General features: G+C 43.6%; 1 protein-coding gene across 1 annotated transcript; it reads left to right on the top strand.

The window, feature by feature from the left end:
- Nucleotides 1–125: 125 nt before the first annotated feature.
- FBXO7 (F-box protein 7) lies at nt 126–22,674 on the top strand. The gene is made up of 9 exons (XM_037160312.2): nt 126–467; nt 4,166–4,460; nt 8,624–8,851; nt 10,181–10,322; nt 12,618–12,701; nt 15,901–15,996; nt 17,689–17,865; nt 18,938–18,975; nt 20,656–22,674. The coding sequence occupies exons 1-9, from the start codon at nt 346–348 to the stop codon at nt 21,070–21,072; spliced, it is 1,599 nt and encodes a 532-aa protein (XP_037016207.1). The 5' UTR covers nt 126–345; the 3' UTR covers nt 21,073–22,674.
- The last annotated feature ends 64 nt before the right edge of the window (nt 22,675–22,738 follow it).

The following is a 22,738-nucleotide window of genomic DNA, read 5'->3' as shown; positions in this document are numbered from 1 at the left end:
GGGCTCCCCGAGCTCCCAGGCGGCTCCGTGGAGCGCCGAGTCGTCGATCCCGGAGCCGCCTACCTCCGCGCAGGCCGTCAGCCGCTGCTCGCGGGGTGGGCTGCAGAGGGCGCCCTCCCGACCGGGCCTGAGCACCGTCGTCCAGAGACCGGCCAGCAGGCAGCTCGGCTGTCGTGGCGGGGCTTTCTCCCATTACCTCTCGGCACCGCTCCTACTCCCTTCACCCTTCAGCTCTGGTAGTCGTCGCTCCGGGGCCGCCAGCGCTTGAAGTAGAAGCTGTCCGGCCGTGCGGTCGTTACCGTCGCTGCCTCGGGGTCCATTACCCTGGGCCCTGCCGCCACCGCCATGAAGCTGCGAGTGCGGCTTCAGAAGCGGACCTGGCCGCTGGAGATGCCAGAAGAGGAGCCGACGCTGGGGCAGCTGCGTGCGCACCTGAGCGAGACACTGCTGCCCACCTGGGGGTACAGGTACGCGGCCGCGGCGGGGCGGCGATGGGGATGCGGACGGTGGCGCAGGCCCCTCCGTCACCGGAGGCGGGCGGTGAGCCGGCTTCGCGGGTCCCGCGCACGTGCAGGCCGGATGGTAAGAGGGCGCAGGGCCCTGGCTCGCGGAGAGCGTGGCCGGGGGTCGAGGGGGCTCCTTTCCTCGCCGGGATGAGCCGCGGCTTCCGGTTTTCCAGTAAAGGAACTCAGAGATAGGCTAGCACGCAAAATTCTCCCGCTCTTTATAATGTAAAGTTGGAAATGATGGGTTTGGTTTGGGTTAAAGCTTTCCAGGCGCTCAGGGATGTAATTTCACCATCTCCAGCATGGGGGCATTTCAGTGAAAAAGTTTGTAAAGTACTAGAGCAGTCGCCCTGCCCCCGCTCCCGCTCCCTGTCCCTCTCCAGGCCACCTATAACTTGTAGCGCTGCTGCGCGGCTGCTGCAGTAACCTTAGGGCTTCATTGAGTGTTTACCAGCCGCGCGCCGCGGTGAGCGCTTTGACTTCCCCGCTGCTGTTTTACAAATACAGCATGCCGGCGTGTTTCAAATCATTTTATTTTCCGGGGCAAGATGTTGTTCTTTGCTAAAGCCAAGGTAAACGTTGGCCTTATGATGATGACTCTGGAGACTTGCAGTTGCGGGCAGTGAGGTTGAGAAGTAAAGGGTCCTAGTCTGTTATTTATGGGGCTGCAGATAAGGAGGCTGCTTTGTTTCCGTTGAGGGTGTCTCCTGGGAGTAGAGGGGAGCAGAGGGACAAAAGTGAGGGTGGTCCTCTTCCAGTGTGTGCTGAGAAGACAAAAAGATGTTTGCTAGTTTTTTTTTTTTTAGGTGAATTCTTTATATAAAAAAAACTTGCTTAATTAAGTGGTTCCTTTTATGAGACTTTTACAAACTTTCATTTTATTTTTAGGGAATTAAGTAAAAGGAGGCCATATTATGAACTTCTCCCCCTGCCATTTATCAGGTTAAAAGTAAGCCTGATTTTTTTCTAAATTAAGATGAAAATAGGAAAACGAAAAATTCACATAACCCCCTTTAAACATTATATACTAAATGACAAGCCTGTTATTTCTTGCTGTTAAACCCAAGAGTTTTGCATGTTGACTTCATTACCCACCACAGATTTTCAAAATTAATTTCTCTTTTTAAGGTATTTCCATCTATATGTGCACATATTTTATTATTATTTTTTAATTAGGTGGGACAGTCTTGAAAGGATGTGAAACCCAACCGGACTCCTTGTTTATCCAACAGCCCAAGTTAGTTTCTCTTTCAGGTTGTAGTGAGGGCTGGTTAACGGGAAGGAGTGCAATGCTCAACTTCTGAAAGTGAATTACATTTTTCCGAATGTATGTTCATTTTATAATCACTGGGCAGTTTAAAATGTGTCCATATGACATTATTTTTAAAGTGTCTTTGCTGAGCAAGTGGATCTGGGGTTGCCATAAAATATTTTTTAAAAGGCCTGAAGTTTCTAGGGTGGAATTTCCTGCTTAAAAGGTGACCCCCACCCCCAGTTTCAGCAAACAGCTATTTTTTAAAGCCTCTTCTGGGAAACCTCTATTACTTTAGAAGTAGCTCTTCCCTTTTTCTGTAGGGGAGGGGAGCTCAACATTTTTGTTAAGCAGACGATTCTCTACCTTTTCTACAAATATAGATATTTGAGTGAACGCTGTGTTAAAAATAACCTTTTGCTGTGATGGATGATCTATAAACACTTAGTTCATTTGAGGTGGTTTCCCTTTTTTGCTGCCAAAATTGGGGTAGCATTTTTCTGGGTAACTGGCAGATTTCAACATTTATCATTTGAGAGCATTTGAAAATAGAAGCGCAGATACTTATTTTTTTGTATAAGTAGGATAATTTCTAAAACTTGAGTATCGATAACTTCTCAATCAAAGACACTCTAAATTGGTGAGAAGAATTGCATTTACATGTGAAAGGAAAAACGTAATGAGTTATTTCTGGCACTTTGAAAACACAGCATTGTGAGAAAGAATAAACAGCACAGTTCTTCCAAGGACTTCCTTCTTTGACTCTTCAAGAAGTTGATGAAGTCAGCATTGCTGGGGGTAAATGTCTCATGAAATGTCCTACAGTTGTTCATTGTGCCTCGGCACCACGTGGTGAAAAGTTCTGTACCTGATCTTTCCAGGTTCATTATGGCCTCCTTGTAGTCCGTGGTGCAGTAAGGGGAGAGTGCATTGCTCCTGGGTAGGAGCTCAGGCTCTTAGCCTGTTTACCAGTGAGTTTGGGTCTGCACTGTCTTCCAGGTAGAAGACATCATTAGTGAGGAAGAGGCTTGTACTTACTGGAGGATGAATTTGCGTTCATCATCCACATACACTCATCTAACTTTTTATAACTTTTCGTGATTGTGGATATTCATTTAGGATGTGGGTCTAATATTTTGGAACCAACCGAAACTGCCCTGTGGACATTGAATGGGTAGACTTGATTTCAGTCTCATCTTTTTTTCTTTTTTAATCGTTACCTGAGTACATGCTCATTGATTTTAGAAAATGGGGAAGAGGGAGAGGAACATCGATTGCCTCTCATATGCACCCCAACCAGGGTATCATATGCATCCAACACCCAGACCTGGGACCCAAACCTGCAACCCAAGCATGTGCCCTAATGGGAATCAAACCTGCGACCTTTCGGTCTATGGGACGATGCTCCAACCAACTGGGCCACACTAGCCAGGGTGATTTCAGTGTTATCTTGAACTTCCCAACTAATGTTGGCTGCATTTTTTTCCACAAACATTTTTATTTGCCAAGGGCTGCAGTTACAGTTTTGAACAACAGACAAAATACCTGGCCTTATGAAACTTAAATTCCAATGTGGGGGTTTGGAAAGAGAGACAACAAATAAATAAATATATTTTCAAGTAGTGGTGTTACAATAAAGAATAAAACATGAGAATGGAATACAGTGATGGAGACTGGGTGGAAGGCTTGAGACCTGAATGATGGAAGTCGGTCACTTGAAGAGCTGAAAGAGCAGAAGCAGAGGCCCAAAGGCTGCAGTGAAGTTGATCTGTTCTGGGGACAGACAGAAAGCACCTGTGAACCAAGAACAGTCAGTGAGAGGAAGGACGCACAAGGTGCGGAGGTAGGAGAAGCAGGGCAGGGCCAATTGCTGGGCTTAGAGGCCACGTTAAGGATTCTCTTCCAAGTTCAAGGAGAAGCCATTGGAGGGTTTTCAGCGGAGGAATGGTGTGATATTATTTATATTTTTAAAAGACTGTATTTCATTGAATCACAGTTCTGTCACTCTTAAGACACATTGTTTTATGTAATACTAAAGGAAAAACTGTCAGTTAAGCTGTGATATGTCATGGGTTTTGAAAAGCAGTCCTATTTCACAGATGTCAAAATATTAAAAAAGTGTATATCTTGGAATTGATGAAAACATGGATTAATGATAGAGAATTACTGTATCCTACACCCCCAGCTAGAATTTTAGCCATTAGAAACCTATAACCTAGTCATTCAGTGATAAGAATGAATAATTTGGTAGTTTTCCCAAAACTTTGGCTTCTTTCTTGTTTTTGTTTTGTTTTGATTGTTTAGTTTGTCTAGGATCATATCATGTACCTTATAGATATTTCAAATGTATTGTTGAGGATAATGGTAATAGGTAGCTCTTACCATCCTTATCCATCTTTCTTGGCAGTTCTGATACCCGGTTTGCAATTACATTGAACAACAAAGATGCCCTCACTGGAGATGAAGAGACCTTGGCTTCATATGGGATTGTTTCTGGGGACTTGATATGTTTGGTTCTTGAAGATGCCATTCCAGCACCTAACTTGCCTTCATCCACAGATTCAGAGCATTCCTCACTGCAGAGTAACGCCCAGCCCTCTGTGGCTGCCCCCTGCAGTCAGTCCAGCACACACGGTGAAGAGCGGGGTGACTCGTTCCCAGGAGAGGCAGCCCAGTCTGATGCCGGGAGTGATGACAGTATGGTGGGTATCAGTGCTCAGACAGGAGCTGGGTACTTGGGAACTCACACTGAACCGCTTGGTTGAATTCTGTACCAGTCAAGTTCATTATCATCAGCAGATTGCAGCTCATATTCTTGTGGAAAACAATTTTGTAAAGTCCTAAGTGCTGGGGTCAGTTTGGGGCTGGCATTCTGAAGAACCCAGTTTTTACCTATTTGTTTCGTTCAGACGTTCTCTCTTTCAGATACATTAGCCCTTGGTGTCTGTTGTTGCCTTTAGTTAAGCTCATGTTCCCAGCTTTGCTTCTGTCGTCTCCTCCACTCGTTAAAGCTACATACTCGTGTAGTCCAGTTACTTCCAAATGATAAAATACCTGGATTTAAAAAATCACCTTGGATTCTATGTGCCAACATGAATTTGAAAATATATGCACCGATGTTCTCTCAAATCAGCCATCCTTTGTCTGTCTGATACTACTGTTTTGTTTTTTTAGCTCAAAACCTTGGAGTGATTTTTTAAATTTATATTTAGAGAGAAGGAAAGGGAGAGAGAAAGAAGGGGAGAGAAACATCAGTGTGTGGTTGCCCCTCATGTGCCCCTTACTGGAGACCTGGCCTGCAACCCAGGCATGTGCCCTGATGGGGAATTGAACTGGTGACTCTTTGGTTTGCAGGTCCGAGCTCAATCCACTGAGCTACACCAGCCAGGGCCCTTGGAGTGATTTTTGACTTCTGATGCCCAGCCCCTTAACAGGCCCAGCCAGTTTTTCCTGTCCTTTCCAGCTTTCAGTTTTGCTCTACAGTCTACTTTCTTGGTTCATCTCCTTCCTGCAGATTTTTGATTATGTGGTTCCCTTTCTCTTTAGTTGTTCTGTGTCATATATATATATATACCTGTGCTCATATTTTTGAATTGAAAAAGACCCAATATCTCTAGTTCAACCCTGTCATGTACAGAGGAGGAAAATGTCTCCCCTATACTGGTTTCTAAGGCTTCTAGAGAAGTTGCCTGACAACTTTTACAGGGTGAGTTTCTTTTCTTTCTGCCTGTAAACTGTCATTTCCTGTCAGACCAGCCCTCTTATCACTTTCGCTCTATCAGCCAACACACTTGTGTGCTTGCCTGTGCACAGGACGCACTGCCTGGTGGCTGCTTCGCGCCTTGGCTGTCGCTCTTCACCCAGCCTGGGACCCACTGCCCCACCCCCTCTCCTGTCTGCGCCTCCACCATCCCCCAGGGGCCTGCCGACCACAACAGATTCCTTTAATTTCTCTTTGCTATCTTTATTGCCTTGTAAACACCTCATTTAGCATCCTGCCTTTTGATTTATAGAGCACAAGTAATCACTTTTATTACTTAATTTATTAATACCAATATATATGTCATTTTGTTAGTTATTTTGTATGTGTGTGTACTTATCACTTCAACTTAATTTTTTGTGGGCCTTAAACATTTATAAGTATTCATCTTGCCTATCCTGTCATTAAATATATACATATACAAAAAATACTTTTTAATAGGTTTGTAAATTATGAAAATCTGTGTTCTACGTCCAGATTTTTAGTAATGGTATCCAGAAAGATTAAGCAAGTTAAAAAAAAGCTTTTACAAATCTTAAAGTATTCTTATGATTTTTTAAAAAGAATTTGTTCTGTGTTCTGTGTTTCTGTTTCATGGAGGTAATCTAGGGAATGAGGAAGAATAATTAACACAAATTGAAATTACATTTCCGAGCCTGTCTTGCTGATAGACTCATTCAGAGATTCTGGTAGAAGGGCCCACTCCCATTACTGCTATGTACTATTAAAACTGTGTTTTTTTTAATAGTTTTAGTTTTCTCTATTTTTTAATTGCTTCAAGTTAGTAAATTAAATTCTAATAGTGTGTTGTTTTGCACTGTAAGACTTGTATAGGATGACTGTAAAATCTGAGTGTGGAAACTGAGCTTGAAATCTTACAAATTATGCTTTAAGTACGTGAAACAGTAGGATCTGCTAATTAAGTGTAGAATGGAGCATTAGAGAAGGAAAATGGATGGTAAAACTTGAAATGATTGGAAAATTTTACTCTTGTAGATAAGTGGAAATTAGTTTTCTTACTTCATTATATTTGGGAACTCATCTAGTACCTGTTGAGACTTTAATGGGAAACCAGAGATAACATGGCGTCACACCCTAATACTGCTCTAAACTGCATTTTAGTCACTTGTTCCAGTCATTTGTAAAGGACACAGGACAAGTGATCTGTTCAGAGAGGTGGTGCGAACATTTACTTTGCATTTCTCCGTGTGTGACAGAGAGTGAGATGGATATTCCTGCCGTGTCAGAATGGCTCCGAGAGTGTCAGTGGTTCTCGGGGAGTGGGAGTGGGGGTGGGAGGGGACGCTGGTGTGTTCCTCTCACATCGTCATCATTTTCGGGCAGCCCTTTGTAATGTTCTGTCTGTACATAGTCTGTCCCTAGTAACTGTGGTAAATGGTTAAGAGTTGGGCATGATAGGTAAGAAGCAAAGAGCCTGCGTACTTTATAATTTAGTTAGATGTTAAGTAATTTCTATTTGTTCAAAATATGATGAGGCCTCCTTTTTTTAGAAAGTGTGAATTGTTGGCCTCTAGGTTTTAACAAGTGACTTTGTATCTTTTCTGTTGGCCACGAGGGCTCAGGTCCTCAGGGATTTTAGAACAGCCTCAGGCTCCCCTACGTTCTCCCACCCTTTGACTCATACTATGTAATTTTAATTTCCTCTGCCCCTTCTTTAATGGAAATATGAATTTAAAAAGAAGAAACATGTGCTTTGCATTAAGAGTTGAGCCCATGCCGCGGAAACAGACTTTCTGAGCAAAATTAATATAGGTAACTCAGTCTTACTGAAGCAGCATGTTGTGCCCAAAAGCCCTGAATTGGGAGTCTGGTGAGCTTGGTTCACTTGCAGTTTGCATTAGCTGGCAACCTTGATTGCTGTTTAATGAGTCACAAGGACAGCCAGCGTGTATAAAGAGGCAGCGTCATCCCTCTTGCCTGTTTTATAGCATTTTTGCACGGTGCAAATGAGAAAACCCTGAAAACAAAAACATTATGAAATCATAGGGTCTTATCCTTCAGCATTTTCCAACAAGCCTTTATTGAGTACCTACTACATGTTAGGTGCTATACTGGGCTTACACAAAGAGGTGATACGTAGTCTGTTCCTTCCTAAGCTCGCACTCATGGCAGGACACAGATGTGTAACCAGGAAATCGCAGCACAGTGTGGTGGAGCACAGTAATGTGGCCCTTGCAGGCAGAGTGGTAGTCGGCACCCCTGTTGAAGAGGTGAGGACTGCTGGAGTGGGGAGGAAGGGACAGGTGAGAGTGAACCTGATACAGAGGCAGGGATCAGGTGACGGAGGGCCTCGTATGCTAAGGCGTTTAGGAGTTTGGGCTTTATTTTGTAGGCCTGCATTTCTCAGTGCGTCCTCTGTGAAAAACTTGTTTCATGAGATTATAAGTAAGTGTTACCAGGATGCTGAGCGTCGAGGAAGGAGGATAGTGTCTCTTGGTTAAATGTTATTGGATTTCTCAGGGCTTTACGATGCCAAAGATGTGTTTTGTGAGTGAGGAGGGGAAAGTAGGTGGCTGTAGCACGTAGCGTTTTCCAAACTCATTTCATCGTCACCCTCTTTTTTCCTAAGGATGTGGAGAGTCACATTCCAAGGCACAGTTTAGGGAAATGCTGCTGTCTGCCTCGGGGAAATTCTGGCAGGTTTTAAGAGGTCCTACTTGCATTCTTAATTGTCAGAAAACTGACTGCAGGGGATGGAATGTGTTGGAAGATAAAAAAGTGGTGTCAGGGTTATTGGGGAGAAATGGGTGTGAAGTGCTATTGGAATAGCAAGGGGCAGGTTTTAGAGATACTTAGGAGACAGATTCAGGGGAACTTTCAGGTATGGTCACATGGGGGGTGCCAGAGGTCTGGGAAGATTTCCAGGTTTTTGTCATATTGGCCAGAGGTGATGGAGATAAGGAATTTCAGATGGAGCGGTAGGTTGCAGGCTCGTTTATGTAGGAGGGCTCACTTCAGGGCGCCCCATTTCTGAACCCAGCAATGTGCTTTGGCTTTGAGCACCAATCTCAGTTCACTCTAGGATACAAAATGTCATGTGTAAAAGTCTATTTAACGAATTCATTGTTTTGTTATCCTTTTCAGGCAGGGCCCAGTGAGAATGCTGAAGCTGAGTCCCCTGAAGATGTTGTGGATATGGAGGAAGGCACAGGTTTCTGCCCCTCAGAACCGATGCTCTGCAGTGAGTCGGTGGAAGGGCAAGTGCCCCACTCACTGGAGACCCTGTATCAGTCGGCGGGCTGCTCCAGTCCCAGCGATGCCTTGATAGTGTCCGTACATCTTCTCATGCTGGAGTCGGGCTACATGCCTCAGGTAAGACTGCAAGAGAGGACAGACGCCTTGCAAGGGTTAAGTTCCCATTGGGGAAGGGGGTGTGTCCGGACATACAGTGTCGTGCAGTGTAGATTTGCTACTGAACGTGGCTGGGTGTTACATGTAGCGTGCCGACACAGCGATGGCATGAAATAGGCGGTAAATGTTCCCTCTTTTCCTTCTTTTTTTCTTCATTTGTTTTATCAGTTTTTAATTAATATTATAGAAGTGATGAGAACTCTGGTTTAAAAAAAGACTCAAGATTATGTATGGTAATGTGTAGCTAAAACGTGGTCCGTGAGTGTGGATTGGGCGTGACTGCACAGATAGCTCACTCGGGTGCTTTTTATGTTGGTGGCCAGCAGCTTAATAAGGGTCCGTTAGGAAGAGCAACATTGTTCTCATGCTGTAGTTGCTTTCATTCATTCACTTGCTTATTCTTCATTCATTCTCCATTTGGTATTGACCAATGTCAGGTGCAGGGCTTTGTCTCTTCTCTCAGGTTGCTTATAGTCCGAGAGGGAGAGAGAGATAAGCCCCAACCATTATACTGTATTGGTTAAACTGTAGGAGAGACGTGTATGTGTACGCAGGATGCCAGAGATTCGCAGAGAACATTTAGAGTAGAGTTTCTTAAACTCGAATGTGCATAGAATACCTGGGAATCTTACTAACGGACAGATTCTAACTGAATAAGCCTAGGGCGGAGCCTGAGACTCTGGGTGCTCCCACACGACAGCGACGCCACACCCGGCCCTTTCAGCAGTGACACAGGATAATTCAGTGATCGTGAACATGTGTGGGGTGCCACGTGCTGGGCCGGGAGTCGGGACATAAAGACAGTCTTCTTCCTTGGGAGTCCATAAGTGTGGGAGATTTAAAAAAAAGGAAATTATGCTGTATTGTGATAAATAGCATAATGGAAATATGAACAGAATGTTAGGGGATAAAGAGAGAGAATGACAAATAGGATTTTTGGGGGGAGAAAAGGCTTCCCAAAGAAGTGATAATTTGAGTTGAAAGTGATACAACTTTGGTAAACAAAGAAGTGTCTTTGAAGAAAGAAATTAATCTCTATCTCTGATAGAGATATTATAGAGATATTATCTGATGTTATTTGATCTATTTGAACAGAAATTGATGCAGGGTAAGATATTGTAACATTTTTCTATGAAAATTTCATTAACAGCAATATTAATGATTTGACAAGTTTTGTTAAGGGGACTGTGTGGAATGCTTATTTCTAGACAAATTGGGGGCTCCCTGGATTGTTAATCTTTTTGATGGTAATACCTTTCCCCATTGTTTCCCTTTCATTTCATTCCCCAGGGGACTGAAGCCAAAGCCCTGTCCATGCCGGAGAACTGGAAGTCGGCCGGCGTGTACAAGCTGCAGTACACGCACCCCCTCTGTGAGGGCGGCTCTGCCGCTCTCACCTGTGTGCCCATGGGGAACCTGGTCGTCGTCAACGGTAACGGACGGTGGCCGCGGACACTGCGCGGTCCTCTCCAAATGTTTTACCGCCACTGCACTGACGGGCAGTGATGCTGTAGTCATGTGTCTGGAGGGTGGTGGGATGCGGGGCTGATGGTTAGGCTGCAGCCTTCACCGCTGGGGCAGCCTGCTCTTGCTGCTTTAACCTTGTAGTAATTTTTTGCTCCAGTGATAATAGGAGTGAGATGAGTCTGTTACATGCGGACTCAATGAAGAATATGTTTTTCTTTATGCCTGTGGATGGCTTTTTAACTTTTATTTATTTACCCAAGGTCTTGAACTGACAGATGGTAAGAGGTGAGATGAGCTGGGCCCTTTTTATTCAGTTTGGCACTTCTGAACAGTATGGAAAGGCACAAAGTCACTAGGGTTCTGAGGCCTTAGTGTGTGTGTGCTGTATCCTCCCCCCAAGACAGTCACTCTGAGTAGTTTCTCTCCTCGTTCTCTTCCATGTGAAGACATTTCACTGGGATGGCAGTACATCCCATTTTTGTACTGCATGTTAGTTCGGATGCCACCGACAGGTCCGTGCTGACTAGCAGTGGTCTTTGGAACAGTCTCATAACCCCGCGTTCTGAAGATCCATTTGACTGACTTGAGTCTTTCATTTTTGTTGCATTTTGATTTTTGAGGTTTATCCTTTTAAGGATAAGAGGGGAATGAATGCACGTTTCATTTCCAGTATAGCTCATCTTTGTGTAGCAAAGGCAGCAGGCCTTCGATATGACTTGCTCAGTGGGGTTCAGCACGGTCTGCAGCCCCACGGTCGTGCTGAGACGGAAGCCAGCAGGAGGCTTTAGTCGGACTCCGTCTGCTCAGAAACCTCGAGCAGCAGCGAGCTTGTCTGTTTCACTTGCTGGCGTCCTTTATAAGATTTCGTTTGAAATCTTTTTTTCTGCTGAAATTTATTTTGAAAGCCCCTGACATTGCCTTGATCTTTGAAAGGAAATACAGTTCTAGGTTTCCTATTATATAATTTTTGTTATTTCTTTTAATCACCGATTCTTTAAAATGTTACTGACAAGTCTCAGATTTTCAGCTTTAGCAGCTTTGGTGCCGTCCCATGTTTGTCAGGACGTGACTGACTGACGGCACACAGACCTGGCAGTGTTTTTCCAGCTGTTCAGCTCAATTACAGATGCCACTTTAGTTGGGAATTCTTTGTTTTTTCCCAGATTTTAATTATTTACTTTTAGAGAGAGGGGAAGGGAGGGAGAAAGAGAGAAACATCAATGTGTGGTTGCCTCTTGCGCACTCCCCACCAGGGACCCAGCCTGCAACCCAGGTGTGTACTCTGACTGGGAATCAAACCGGTGACCCTTTGGTTTGCAGGCTGGTGATCAGTCCACTGAGCCACACCAGCCAGGGCTTAGTTGGGCATTCTTGTACACAGAAGTCAGCAGTTTCTGCCTTCATTTAATCATTCTGTTGGATCACATCATAACTTGCAGTGTTGAAGTTACCAAATACTGAATGTGAGGTTGTAAATTTTCCCTCAATTTCTTACAAAAGCTCTTTAACAGCATATATGTAATAACCTCTATTTACTAATTTTGAGATACTTAAAAGAGAATAGCTGCTAAATGTCTTAGTTTCCGATGTTTCCTTTATTTACCATTCTTGGCAAATCAGCTGCCTGCAGACTGGCATGGCAGACAGCCATTCCAGGCTTGATTGTTTGAAAAGGAGCAGTGTGTCCTTAAATCTCTCCTTCCCCAAAGACACCCTGCTCGGTGCACAAGCACATCACTGGCTCTTTCACAGAACGAGATGAAGTGTGCCTTTGTATTTGTGATTGGAGTTGAATCCTCTGGGGATGTGCAGAATATTGGTCTTTTGGGTCTAGAGAGAGATGATGCTGTGAAAAGTAGCATGATTCATTTCATAAACAAGGAAGACTCATCGCCAAGGGTTAAATAAAATAAATGGAGTTTTTAATGGCACTGGCAGGAATACTGATTTTACTGTGTTTAACTGTCTCCTATTAACCTTGTTGCATATCTCCCGATTACTAATGAGCTGCTGTTGGTGATAACTTTTTATATAACTGTTATATAAATGTGCTTACTGTAGTTTCTAAAGGTGATGTTTTAGGTGACTTTTAATTCCTGTGATGGCAGGTTCACACTTTGGACCTGGCTGAGGGAAGGAAGTAGAGACAGAGCAGTTTGTTTTGTATAATGCCTCCTCTGTATATCGGGGGCAAGGAGGTGCAATAAATGAAGGCATGGGTGAAGTGACAAGTTTTCCTCTTTCTTGTGCTTATTTACAGCCACACTAAAAATCAACGGTGAGATTAGAAGTGTGAAAAGATTGCAGCTGCTGCCAGAATCTTTTATTTGCAAAGAGGAAGTAGGTAATATAACCATAATTTAACTTTGGGGATGAAGCTTTGAGAGGTTCACTTTTAAAAGACTGAAAGGTAATATTAAAAAAACTGAAAGTTTCTGAATGAGATCAAAGCAAATTGGAGACGGTATTACAGAGTCTGTGTTTCCTGTTTTTCTTAGGGCTCTGGAATGCGGGCTGGTACTTACACTGTCGTTACATGATGACTCTCACATGTAATTTGCCGCACACAATTGATGCTTCATAATTCCTGAATTAATTGTAGTGGATTTTTCCAGCACTGTGTTTAACCCGTGTGGAGAGGATCTGTGTTTCGTGGAAACCATATAGTGAAGCTTCATTATTAAAGATGTTTGCTTAAACATATATAAATTTGGTTGCTATTTGATACAGATTGGAGCTTTACCAAAAGTTGGCATTCTAGGCATGGTTTTGCTTATGTTCTATACAATTATTAATAGATGCAAAGAAGACAAGTTTTCCTGTTTGTTTGTTCATTGAAGCCAAAGAATGAGAGGTTGGTCGGTAGGCGGCTGACGGAGAAGAGACGGGTGCAGAGGGACTGTCACCTCTGGGTCTGGTTTGTGTCTGTGCAGGTGTCACTCCATGTCAGCCTCCTCGTAGACTTAGGGGGGCTTTGAAGTCCGGATGGAGGGCGGTGTGGCGTAGTGGGGAGAAGACAGTTAAGGCCGCGTCTTTCAAGGGAAGGCCCCCTAGATCTGGATCCGTGCTTCGAAGGCCTAGAAACTTAGTCTCATTATCCCCAGGGGAGGTCAGGCTTTGAGAGACTGACCTGTATGAACTGAACCTGGTAGGAAAAGAAGGCATCAGAACACAGCTAACCTTTGAGAGCACCAGGGGCTCGGGGTGCTGATCTCCCATGCAGTCAAAAATCCGCACGTAACTTTTGGCTCCCCCCAAACTCAACTACAGTTGACCCTCGGCATCCGAGGGAGACTGGTTCCAAGACTCCCCTGTCGATACCAGCACCCACAGGCCTCAGGCCTGGATGCTCAGGCCTCTCGTATAAAATGATGTGGAGCAGTGCATACAGTTGGCCCGCTGCCATCCACAGATTCCCAACTGTGGGCGGAAAACAGTGTTTTCTCTCTGCCGTTGGTTGAATTCAAGGGTGCAGAACCAGGGGATATGGAGGACCGAGTGTGTATTCATTCACAAAAACGTGTGTATAAGTGGACCCGTGCACTTCAAACCTGTGTTGTTCAAGGGTCAACTGTACATTTTTATAATGGTCTCTGGACGTTTACTGCCATACCAGACCAGTGTTTCTTAACCTTTTTGTCCTTACGAATCCACCAATGAGCGTCTGTACACATTCCCCACGCTCCCCCCACCCCATCATTCTCTCCCACGAAAATTTAATACCATAGATACACCATGTGCTTGTATACTGTGGCCCTTTGGAGGGGCACATACCACTGTAATAACTAGGGGTTTATTTTTTTGCCCTCTAAGAACCGATTTTTGCCCTTCGGAGGCAATATTGCCCCCAGCGAGAATGCACGAACTGAACTCATGAGTCCGAGAAGATGGTCTTACCCTCAGGACCAGAAATTCCTTGACTATAGCACTGTATATTCCTTTCTATACTGTAGGGGATAGAAATACTTTACACTCTATAATGGTAGAGGTTATGCCCGTTTTATAATCAGGAAATAGGTCTAGAGGAGGTTATTACTTCAAGGTCATGGAGCTAATAAATGGTGGAATTAGGATTGCAATGGATGTGACTCCTAAGCCTGTTTTTAAAAAGAACTTTTATAGGACCGTGCTCAGATTTACATTTGTTACCTGGTTTCTGTTAAAAGGGAAATGAAAAGGAAGGAGAAAGGAAATGAAAGGGAGGGAAAACGTTTTAATACTGTTTTATTGCAAGTTTATGGACTATATTGAATATTTTTAATGTAGCGGTTTTTATGTTGGGTAGTAATTTTTACTGTGTCTTGTACCTAGTATATACTATATGTTGTTATTCATCTTTTTATTTATAAATTTCTAATTTTATAGGTCAATGAAGGAAAAATTTTGTTTATAAAAATCAATTTTCACACTTGAAAAAGGCTGTTAAACCAAAATGATTTTTAAATATCTTGAAATTTGATTTCAGCTTGAGATTGTAGTTCATGCAGCACAGATTTAGAGTTTAGCTGCATGTGTTTTCATATTCATTATCAGCCGGGTTGTGATGTGTTTTATGTGTCATAGGTAGTGAGATGGAATGGGGACGCAGCAAGCATGAGTGACGCACCCTAGGCCCTGTGGGTGGAGCTTTGAATTTTAACCACTTGGTGGTGGTGGTAGTGTCTCCTTTAAACCATTGAGCAAACAGGTGTGGGTCAGAGGGTTCAAGGTTATGCACTTGGCAAACATACAGCAGAACTGAAGTGGGAACTTCAGGCTCTTCAGATCTTTATATATCTGACAGTGTACGTGCTGTAGTGTACGTGTGAATCGCCTGGGGGTTTTAGTAAAATGCCGGTTCCCATTGAGTGGGTCTGTGGTGGGTCCTGAGATCCAGGACGTCGAAACGTTTCCCAGATGACGCCGATTCAGGTGGTCCGTGGACCACTTTGGGTGGCAGTTTAGTGGCTGACGTGGGTGCTTTGGAGCCGTACTCAGGTGTGTGCCCTGCTCTGCCACTTACTATAAGGCCTTGGATGGGCTTTCTTTGTCTTGTCCTGTTTTTAAAGTGGGAATAACAGGATTTAACCCTTAGGGAGAACTGCTGATTCTAAAGGATGCTTGAGAAACTGCTTGACGTGGTTCCTTACACATAATCACTGTGTGATAAATGTCACTCTGCTGGGATCTCAGCTCCCCAGGAGCAGCTCTCCACTCTGTCCCAGGGCCCAGACGGATTGGCAGATGCTCAGAAACCCTTGGCTGTGTGTACGCGTCTCACACCAGTGTTTCCTACTGAACTGCAGCCTAGAAGCTATAGAAGTTGGGAATAGCCCAATTTATATGATATTATGCGAATTTTAGCTTTAGATCTAAGATCCAATTTTCAGAGTCACACACTATGTACTTCCCTTCAAGTGTAGATTTCGGACTATGTTTATGTAGGCATTACTTATGAAAATGTATTTACCACTTTGATTTGGTTTGGCTGAAGTAGAGGGTAGCATTTCATGTTTTTCCACTTTGTTTTGAGTTTTTATTTTTTATTTTAAAATGTATTGTAGGGGAAGATGTATCCAAGGTATATAAAGATCTTCAGAAACTTTCTCGCCTCTTCAAAGACCAGTTGGTGTACCCTCTTCTGGCTTTTACCCGACAAGGTGAGCAGCGATGGCGAAGGGTCACAGGTTGAGGGGCTAGAACGAGTGGTCGGTTGGTATGGTGCTGTGCTCCTGGCCCTTCCCTCTTTTCTCCTCCCAGTGCCGCCGTTCTGCTCTGACTTTAGGCTTAACTGTCCTCCCTTCCTGTCTGTGTTTTCACAGCACTTTGCGTGTATCTTTACTGCGGTCCTTTTTTCAGTGTGTCGTGACTGTTGGTGTGATTTCTTTCCACTTAAGTGTGTGCTTGAGAGCAGGGAGCGTGCCGACTTCACCTCTGTATCCTCACGGCCTAGCACGGGTCTGGCCCAGAGTGCGTTTGAGAGAGAGATAAGTAAATGATGTATAGCCTGTGTATTGGGTCTAAGTTTTTTTTAAACAAAATTTACTGGAGCTGTATGCTGGTTACTTTGGCTATTTCACATGTGTTCTTTCTTAATGCTAACAACTTTGAAGCAAATTTTATTCCCATTGTGTAGATGATGAAACTGTATAATTCAGTCGGGTTTATAATTCACTCAGGACCCTTGTTTAGTCAGCTTTCTCTTGCTTGTGTGGGAGTAGAAGCTGCTCTAAAGCCTCAGTGACTCACAGTGCACGTGTTCGTGCTCAGGTACGTGTCGTGCGTGGCTCGCGTTGCCTGAGGGGCGGCCCTGGTCCAGGGCCTGCTCTCCTGGTGGCCCAGCCACCCCTGGTTCTTAGAGCTTCTGCTCGGCGGTGATGTGCCACTCCATGCACGTTTCCCTGGACAGGACAGTCCAGATGGCCAAGCCTGACCGTGGCAGGTGGGAAGTGTGATTATACGGGAGAAAATGGTTGAGAATTGTAATCTACCACAGTCCTTTAGTGGGTAAATAATTTCAGATTTGTATAAACAGATACGTGGTTTTTATTTGCCATCTCAAGTCGCACGGTGCCAAGGCCATTATTACCATGGGCTTCTTTAATTGGTGGTGAGGGAAGAGCATAATGTGGATTTTAAAACCCTTATTGGATTTTGATTCTCTTCACTAGTGGAGAATGCTATCACAGATATTCAAAGGCCCTGATAATGGAAAAATAATTTTCATTTGACTTTGGGATAGCATTTTCTTTTCTTGGTATTGCTTCTGAGTTTATCTCCCCTCCCTTTTGTAGCCTGCCCAGTAGCAATCGCTAACACTTGGGGGCTGTTGTGTGCCAAACGTTGTGCTAAGCCCTTTGTCTGTGTTAGCACAGCTAACTGTCCACGTGGTGCGGTGGGTGGTACTGTTAACCGCTTTACAGGAATTGGAGTTAGATGGAGTTGGAGTCACGTGTCCAAAGGCGCACGGCTAGTGAGTGGCAGCGCTGGGAGCCGGTTATAAAAGCCAGTGAATTATCCATCTTTTGTAGTTGAGCAGAGACTTTTTTGTTGCACTGAATATTGCTTGAAATAAAAGAGGCCATTGACTGTCTGCAAATTGTCAGTTATTTGATCTGTATTAAAAGGTATTTGTCTTTCCACTGAAACATAAAGGGATCAAGGGGCTTTGAGTTAGTAGTAGTTCACCTGGGGTTAGAAGTTGGTTGTAGATACCTGTGCCTGTATGCTGGAGACTGCCATCTAATTTGTTACTTCTCTCTGAAGGAGCACGTTGCCAACTGTGATGTGGAAAGTGTGGGGAAGGCTGGGTGCCCTGTACTCAGTGGTACTTGTTCTTTTTTTCCTTTTAGCACTGAACCTACCAGATGTATTTGGGTTGGTAGTCCTTCCGTTGGAGCTGAAACTACGCATCTTCCGACTCTTGGACGTTCGTTCCGTCCTGTCTTTGTCTGCGGTTTGTCGTGACCTCTTCATTGCGTCAAGCGACCAGCTTCTGTGGAGGTGTTTGTATCTGAGGGATTTTCGAGGTGATTCCATGATGAAATGTTAGCAAGAAAGGGGTCTTTTGTACTGAGGTCTTAATTCTTTTTTTTTAATCAAAGGGGAGGGAAGAAGACTTACATTTTTGTTATTATTGTTTAATCCTCATCTGAAGACATGCTTATTGATTTTAGAGAGAGAGGAGAAGAGGGAGGGGCAGGAGAGAAACATGTTAAAGAGAAACATCGATCAGTTGCCTCAAACATACCCTGACCAGGGGCCAAACCTGCAAGCTGGGTGTGTGCCCTGACTGAGGATCGAACCTGTGACATTTTGGTTGATGGGACAGTGCTCCAACCAACTGAACCATCTGGCCAGGGCCCTTACCAGTGTTTTTTTAAGCTGTCGTTTGATTTGGCACCGGTGGGTCATGAAATTAATTTAATGGGTCACTGTACAACAAAAAAAAGGCAAAAGAAAAATCAGCAGCATTTTATAAAATATATTTCAGTTACGTAGATATATACTGTGTTGTAATGTAAAATAATTGTAGTTCACATAAAAAAAATTTGGATGATGGTGTTAGAATTGATAACATGCCACTTTAGCAACTTTGAATATCTATGGGTGGATTTCCTTTCCTTTCAAAAAAATAAGAGTATCATGTGGAGTCTTCTGAATTGTCAAAAAACTTGTATTTTTCTTTTAAAACTTCAAAATGTCAGAAGTGCAAATCACCTAGTTTTTCTTTTCTTCCTTCTTGATCCCTAAGGTCCTCATTCTTTATTTCTGCCCCTGAATCCAAAGTTTAAAATGTTATTTTGTCCCCGGAGGCAGCAAATGTCATCTCAGAAATTTAAAAAGAAATCATAGTCAAAATGAAAGGACAGAATGCCCAACATAGGTGACAGAACCAACCAGAAAAAACAGCAGGCCACGTTAAAAGTACTCGTGAAAGGAGCAGAGACTGTTTACTTGTATATTCAAGTTCAGGTTTAAAATGTAATCAGTTTCTATCGCATTTCTAGATTGTGGTCCACAAGCTCATTGGGAGCTGAGCTGCTTAATGCTGGATGAATGAAGCATTTTAACCCCTTACTTTTTGTTTTTCCTTTGTAGATGGTACTGCCAGAGTTCGAGACACAGATTGGAAAGAAGTAAGTGTTCTTGGCAGAGAAATACCTAGTGAATTAGTGCATTAAGGGCGTATTTTCACTTTATTATGATGTAGTGAAATCTGTTTTCATTAAATTTATTGCTAATTTTCAGTAAATGGAATGTTTTCAATGTTTATTTTAGACTCAGCCCTCCCCTTTTTTTTGTAATTACACAGGCAGAAAATCTTAACACAGTGATTGTTTCACCTTTACTTAGTATAAAACACTCTCCTTTCTGTTGCAAAAAAGTTTTAAATGAACTGCTTCTGTGCTGGAGTAGTCTTCAGTAGTTTGGCAAGACAATAATACAAGTGAAAAGAATAAGTGATTGGATTTTATTTGCAGATGTCTGCTGTAAAAGACATTGATAAGACTGAGGAAAAACTTGGGATGAAGGACTAGAGAAAAATAAAGTTCAGTGACAGTATTCAAATATGTACAAAATATTGGGTTGGCTGAAAAGTCTGTTTAGTTTGTAAAATAAAGGACACATTTTTAATTTTCCCCAATAACTCTACTGATTTGGATATTTTGAGTATGTCAGCCATCTCCTGCTGTCTAGTGGGTAGAGGCCATGGCTGCTGCTAAACGTCTTCCAGTGCATAAGACGGCCCCACGGCGAAGAATTATTTGGACAAAATGTCAGTAGTGCCAGGGAACTTTGCAAAACCACTTTTGACACGTTCCATCAGTCACAGCACCTTCTCCATACACTGCCCAAATTTTTTCATTTCAGCTGTGTTTTTACCCTGCTTGAAATAATAAAGCATAATATGCTGAAAATTATGTATTTTCTTCCATCTTCAGTATTAAATTGGCTGCACAAAAATTTGCCAGTTTTGATAAGTCTTTTAAATAAATGCACGGCTGTCACAATACAATCTAACGAAATTGTTTCGAATGAGGCTAAAGACAACTAGGCACTACTAGAGCCATCGTATGGAAAAACGAAATAAACTTTTTGGCCAACCCAGTATGTTCCATCCTCTAAAACAGGGGTGTCAAACTCATTTTCACCAGGGGCCACATCAGCCTTGAGGTTGCCTTCAAAGGGCCGAACGTAATTTCAACTCCTTTACTATGAACAAGTAGTTACATTTGTATAGTCCTAAAATTATTTCAGCCTTTTGAAGGCACCTGTGAGGCTGATGTGGCCCCCGGTGAAAATGAGTCTGACATCTCTGCTCTAAAATAAGCATTTTTTTGTTCTTGTTTAAATTGAGGTCCATTAGGGACATAATTTAAGTGAAAAAGGGAATTTAGGTACTGCCCTCCCTCCATGCTGTAACTTTATATGTTGTGGCATGATATTTTCAGCAAATACTTAAATGTTCCACTTTTGAAAAGGCTGACTTAAAATTGCGTATTAGCAGGGGAGCTCTGGATCGCAGTCTTGGAACTACGTGTCACTCCTTGATCCCTCCTTTGGGTTTATTGTTGCTCCGAGTTGGCACAGTTGCTCGGTTGCAGTGTGGTTAAAGAGCAGAGTTCATTCCCTGTTGTATCCAGAGCCACTACCTTACTCCCTCACATAGAAACTGGAAAAAGCTCTTTCTGTGCACTGGTTTCTTTGTTGGCCTTGCTGGTGTGGGGAGAGTGCGGAGCCGTACAGTGAAACCAAGTTGGAACTTCGGGGAGATGTCTGGTCACTTACCAGGTCTTATTCTTGGCCTTCTTCAGTTGTACAGGAAGAAGCACAAACAAAAAAAAGAAGCTCAGAGACGGCGTGCGCTGTTCCTGCTGCCACCGCCCCACCCCGATCCTTTCTATCCCAGCCCCTTGCCCCCCAGGCCCTTCCCTCCCAGCCCCTTGCCCCCCAGGCCCTTCCCTCCTAGTTCTCTCCTTCCGCCAGGAATTATCGGTGGTGAATATGATGAAAGGCTCATACTTCCCTATGTGGGAGATCCGATCAATTCACTCATTCCTGGGCCTGGGGAGGTGCCCAGTCAGTTCCCTCCACTCAGACCCCGTTTCGATCCCATCGGCCCACTTCCAGGACCTAACCCCATCTTGCCAGGGCGAGGTGGCCCCAACGACAGGTTTCCCTTAAGGCCCAGCAGGGGTCGGCCAACTGACAGCCGGCCACCATTCATGTGATTAATTGGTAATCCCACTTCTGGAGCTGTTTGGTTTTGTTTTCTTAAAACTACAGATGTCATCTTATTGGGGTGCAGACTTCTAGTGTTTTCTGTGGTAGTGAGAAATGGGGTCACAGAAGCCTTTCAGTAGATACAAGGAGGGACCCCAAAAAACCCAGAATTACCTTCTGGAGGGTGGGCCCCTTGTAGCGAATTGTTCCCCGACAAGGTGAGTGTTCCGGGAACCTGTCTGTACCAGTCAGTGCACTGAGAGGCTGCACTGGGCTTCAGTAAATTGTTTTGAGGACTCATCATGTTTGCCCCTTTCCTGATGGGTGATTTAGGAGCGCGCCTGCCCGCACCCTGCTGAGTGTCCAGCAGTTTTTGACCAAAAACAGCGTAACCCCTGTGTGCCACCCTCCCTAGTCACCAGATTTCGCCCCTAGTGACTTTGTTTTTTGTTTCCCCAAGTGAAAAAGTCCTCAAAGGGAAATGTTTTGCTGATGTTGAAGTGAAACAAAAAACAGCAGAAGCACTAAAAGGCGTCAAGATTGACAAGTTTAAAAACTGTTTTGAGCAGTGGGAAAAACATCTTGATGTATTGATTGCATTAAATGGAGAGTACTTTGAAGGCGACCGAAGTTTAAACACGTAAGAGTAAATTGATAATTTTTAGTAAATGCATACTGGGTTTTTTGGTCGTTCCCCCCCGCCCCCTTGCATATTAAAGCTGCAGCGCACTGTGGCCCAAAGGTTACTAGGGAACAGTTGGCTGCTGACTTCCCTCCCTAATTCCCCTCTGGAATGAAGGCTGTTTACCGATAATGTTCTGTACCAGATTTTCAAAAAATTTAACTGTATATTATGTGGCAGTCTTGACTTTTATTATGGAAAGATAATGCAGCAAATGTTCAGAAGAGCTGCACAACATCACTTGGACATTTCAGGATGATCAGAGAACCTTTTCAGTATCATCAGATTGTTGCAGGAGATTTAAAAACTTTTCGTGGCACCCTTTCTTCAAAGGAAATCATTTGCAGAGGCCTGATTGCTAAAATGAGTGAGAATTGAGCTGGACTTTGGACACCCACCCGCTTATTCAGCCTCCTCCCTGGCCCTGCAGCTCTTTCCCAGGTTCTGGGCAGCACTGTTGGATGGCCAGTGGCAGGAGGGACTCTTGTCCTGTGTCTCGCTGCTTCTGCAGGTATGATCGTTGTCCCTTGTGTTCTGAACACTCGGTGCCTAACTTGTAACCTTGAGTAGAGGACCTCTTTTAACAACAGTGTCTAACTGATTTGAATGCTGGTCAGGTTCTTATTCTTCAAAGATAGCCTCATATTTGAAGAACGTTTATTTTTTAAGATTTAAAATACACAAAGTGCAAAGTTTATTTTTCCTACAACAAGAAAAAGGCCAAACAGAACTGTCTCACCACACAGACAACTACAGAAACATGCTACAGTGACACAGTCTGAACCACAGCACAGGAGCAGAACACCACTGGTATCTGCAGAAAATATTTCAGAATATTGCCAGTGTCTTCCTGCTTTTTAAAAAAATTGTTTTGCATATAAGGAAATGGTTTGGAATGTTATATGCTACAAGAATATTTTGCGTCCTACATATGTGTGAAAGTTTTTTTTTTCTTACACATAATCATCTTTCCATCACAGTGGAGAAAATTC

This window comes from Artibeus jamaicensis, unplaced genomic scaffold (genome assembly GCF_021234435.1).
Source record: "Artibeus jamaicensis isolate MK-2021 breed Jamaican fruit bat unplaced genomic scaffold, CSHL_Jam_final contig_233, whole genome shotgun sequence".
Taxonomy (NCBI): Eukaryota; Metazoa; Chordata; class Mammalia; order Chiroptera; family Phyllostomidae; genus Artibeus; species Artibeus jamaicensis.
The sequence above is the reverse complement of the archived record's forward strand: the minus strand, read 5'-3'. Positions and strand labels throughout refer to the sequence as shown.